The following is a 3,075-nucleotide window of genomic DNA, read 5'->3' on the forward strand; positions in this document are numbered from 1 at the left end:
CTGCCTGCAGTGTTTCTTTGTTTTCAGCACACTCAGCAGCACTGTGCCCCAGTTCCTACACCCTTCCTGGGAAGCTGGAAGTAGGAATTAGAGGTGGAACTCCAGGAGCTAAGTCCAAGAGCAGTGGTGTTATGTAGTACCTTCCCCTCTCTCCTATTACTCGTGCACTTGAAAGCCATCAGAACTATTTCAGAGTGTTTGGGGTATAAGGATATAGAATACATATGATATGTTTATTTTTCCCCCTTTTCCAAAGCCTTCTTACATCTATGAGCATCACTGCATGTTTGGAGAGTCTGATCTGGGCTCTGACAGTATCTTTTGTTCACAGATTTCTCACGTTGCTCTGTCTGGGCTGAGGAACTGGACAGCCCCAGCAGCCCCTATGAGTGTGCTGCTTGCCAGGCAGTTTAAAGCCTTTCTTCCTCCAAAAAACAAACTGGATCTTGGAGATCCATGGTGGATAATTCCTAGTGAATTGAACATCTTCACTGGGTATCTTTCCAACAACAGATTTTACCCTCCACCTCCCAAGGGCAAAGAGGTAAGATATGAAACTCAATTTCTTTATACCTGAGGTGCAGTTTGTATAAATGTTCTGCCTCATAGCCCAGGTGAATTGAAGGAATCCCCAGAGGGACAAGGCTGTTGGAATTTGCTCCCTGGATTTTCTAAGGGAGCAAAAAAGCCTGCAGCAGTCAGTCTCCTAAACTGGAGGTAAAACCAAGCACAGGCAAAGGCTCTGTGTGTCTGTCACAGGCAGGTGAGGCTGACTTGAGGAACTTCATCTTGCTTTGCTAATTGTGTGGGATTTTAGGCTAGTTTTTCCAAGAGAGGCTTATTCAGAAAACACCTGCATAAAGTGATCATTCCTCATGCAGCAGTGGCCAAGTGCCACCCCAGAGGGGAGTGTTTCATTGACAAGTGAAGCACTGTGTGTACACAGCAGGTAAAGCCAGGCATGGCATCACCCTCCCCTGGGTGCCTGGTGTTAGCAGTGATCACTGAGCTGATCCACCTGCACAGCTTGGTGTGGTTATTGATTGCACACCCACTCCCTCAGTGTCTGGGGTTGAATTGATGGAGGCAACCTCATAGATCAGTGTACCATCCTGACTGGCATGATGGAAACTTGTAAACAATGGGAATAGCATAGGAACCATGGAAGATGGATTTATCTTTAAAAACAGCCTCTTGCTTTATCTGGTTTGTGATTAGGTTGGTCTCTGAGCTAGTTTTTAAGTCATAGCCATTCTCTTACCTTCCTGGTCTGTCAGGGAGTTAATTTGGAGCCGCAGCTGAGCTGTGTGGAGGAACTGTTCTCACTGTGGCTCACAATTCTTTCTCTAGGTGATAATCCACAAGCTTTTGAGCATGTTCCACCCACGTCCCTTTGTCAAAACCCGCTTTGCTCCCCAGGGAGCTGTGGCCTGCATCCAAGCCATCAGCAGCTTCTACTACACCATAGCATTCCGGTGAGGCTGTGGGTCCAGGGTGTTGGGCAGGGGCTTGGGGACAGTTCTGAGTTTGTTCCCTATCCCAGGGGAATGGAGAAGGCTCCTGTGAGCCCGTGGCAGAGAGCACATACGTCACTGCACGTGTCAGATGTGTTCTGGCTGGGAGGAAGGTGAAGCATTGAGGAAGAGGGTGGCTCACAGCTCTTGCCTGTGACACCCAAAGGTCACCTGTGTCCCTGGTGAGGCAGGGACTGTGCCCACATGCAGGACAGCAGCTGATCTCCATCACCCTTGGTCTGGAGCTATCTCTGGCTGAAAGGGGAGAAACTAATTAGCAAGAAATTTGTTTGGTTTTGGCTAATCAGGGGGTGGAGTGTCTTTGCAAGGGGGAGAATCTTGGGAATTGTTCTCTTGTTTTAGTGGAAGTGTTAGGCACAGCTCTTACTGATCAAGCAGAAGGGAAGGCCAAAGGGTTCTTTTCTGTCCCTGTGTTTCAAGGAATGATAATGTATTTCATCCTTCCTGGATGCACACTTACTGCCCAGTTCCTAAGGGCATTGATACTGGAGTTGTTCCTGACCCAGGGGATCTGCTCCAGTCTTTATTCTCTTCATTGTGTGACATGAAAAGCTTTTTGAATAGCACTTCTTTGCCCCTGTTTAGGTTCATAATTTCTGGTGACTGGAGATAGCCTTTCCCTGCTGTCACCTGGAGGACATAATCCCTTCTCTCTCCTGCAGCTGATGGTTCCTTTCTCCTTTCAGGATCCATGCTGAGTTCCAGCTGAACGAGCCACCAGACTTCCCCTTCTGGTTTTCCCCGGGACAGTTCACAGGTCACATCATCCTCTCCAAGGATTCTTCCCATGTCCGAGAGTTTAAGCTCTTTGTCCCTAACAACAGGTACAGCAGTTTCTCTCTCTTTCTGGGTGCTGAAGAGACTTGAGGATTGTCACAGCTGACGCCTAGTGGTATCCAGGGGACACCTTGTTGCACCCACCCAGCCATGGGCAGGGGTGCCACTAGACCAAGTTGCTCAGATCCACATCCAAGCTGGCCTGGAACACTTCCAGGGATGGGGCAGCCACAACTGTCTGTCGTGGATGAGCTCATGCTTTTCAGACAAGTTCCTGCAAAATCTGAGTGAACTGAGCTCTGCAGTTGCCTGTAAATGCATCTCTACAATGCAGATTGGAGTTCTCTGAGGAACCCCATCCCATTTCAGGGGCTGATTCACCCACCAGTAACTGTCCCTTGGTATCTGGAGGATGGAGAGGCATGGGCAGGTGTGGAGAGCAGCCCCTGAGCCTGGCTTAAAGCACCAGAGTCCAGCAAAGCCTGGTGCTCCTGCTTCAACACAGTTTGCTTGGAGTCTCACAGGTTAAGGTTTTATGGGCATGGCTTTGCACTAGCTCATTCCTTCTCTCTGGCAAGGAGCTGGAAAGGTTTCAGGGGAAAGAAGCTTCAAATCTCTTTGCCCATGACGGCTGGAGTGAAAATTCTATTACAACATTACCCTGGCGACTCAACCTCGATGGCTCTGTCAGCACATTTCTTCCAGCCAACAGCCACTTAGGGCTCTGCCAGCAGCTCCTTGCAAAAGCCTTTTGCTTCCAAAA

General features: G+C 49.0%; 1 protein-coding gene across 1 annotated transcript in view; it reads left to right on the forward strand.

The window, feature by feature from the left end:
• Positions 1–3,075, forward strand: part of SEPN1 (selenoprotein N, 1) — a gene marked incomplete at its 5' end in the record, with an annotated part of 10,144 nt that overhangs the window by 1,409 nt on the left and 5,660 nt on the right. The window contains 3 exon segments of the mRNA XM_009083037.1: positions 332–544; positions 1,351–1,475; positions 2,222–2,359. Coding sequence (XP_009081285.1) covers positions 332–544; positions 1,351–1,475; positions 2,222–2,359 — 476 coding nt within the window.

The sequence above is a fragment of the Acanthisitta chloris genome, unplaced genomic scaffold (assembly GCF_000695815.1).
Source record: "Acanthisitta chloris isolate BGI_N310 unplaced genomic scaffold, ASM69581v1 scaffold18789, whole genome shotgun sequence".
Classification (NCBI taxonomy): domain Eukaryota; kingdom Metazoa; phylum Chordata; class Aves; order Passeriformes; family Acanthisittidae; genus Acanthisitta; species Acanthisitta chloris.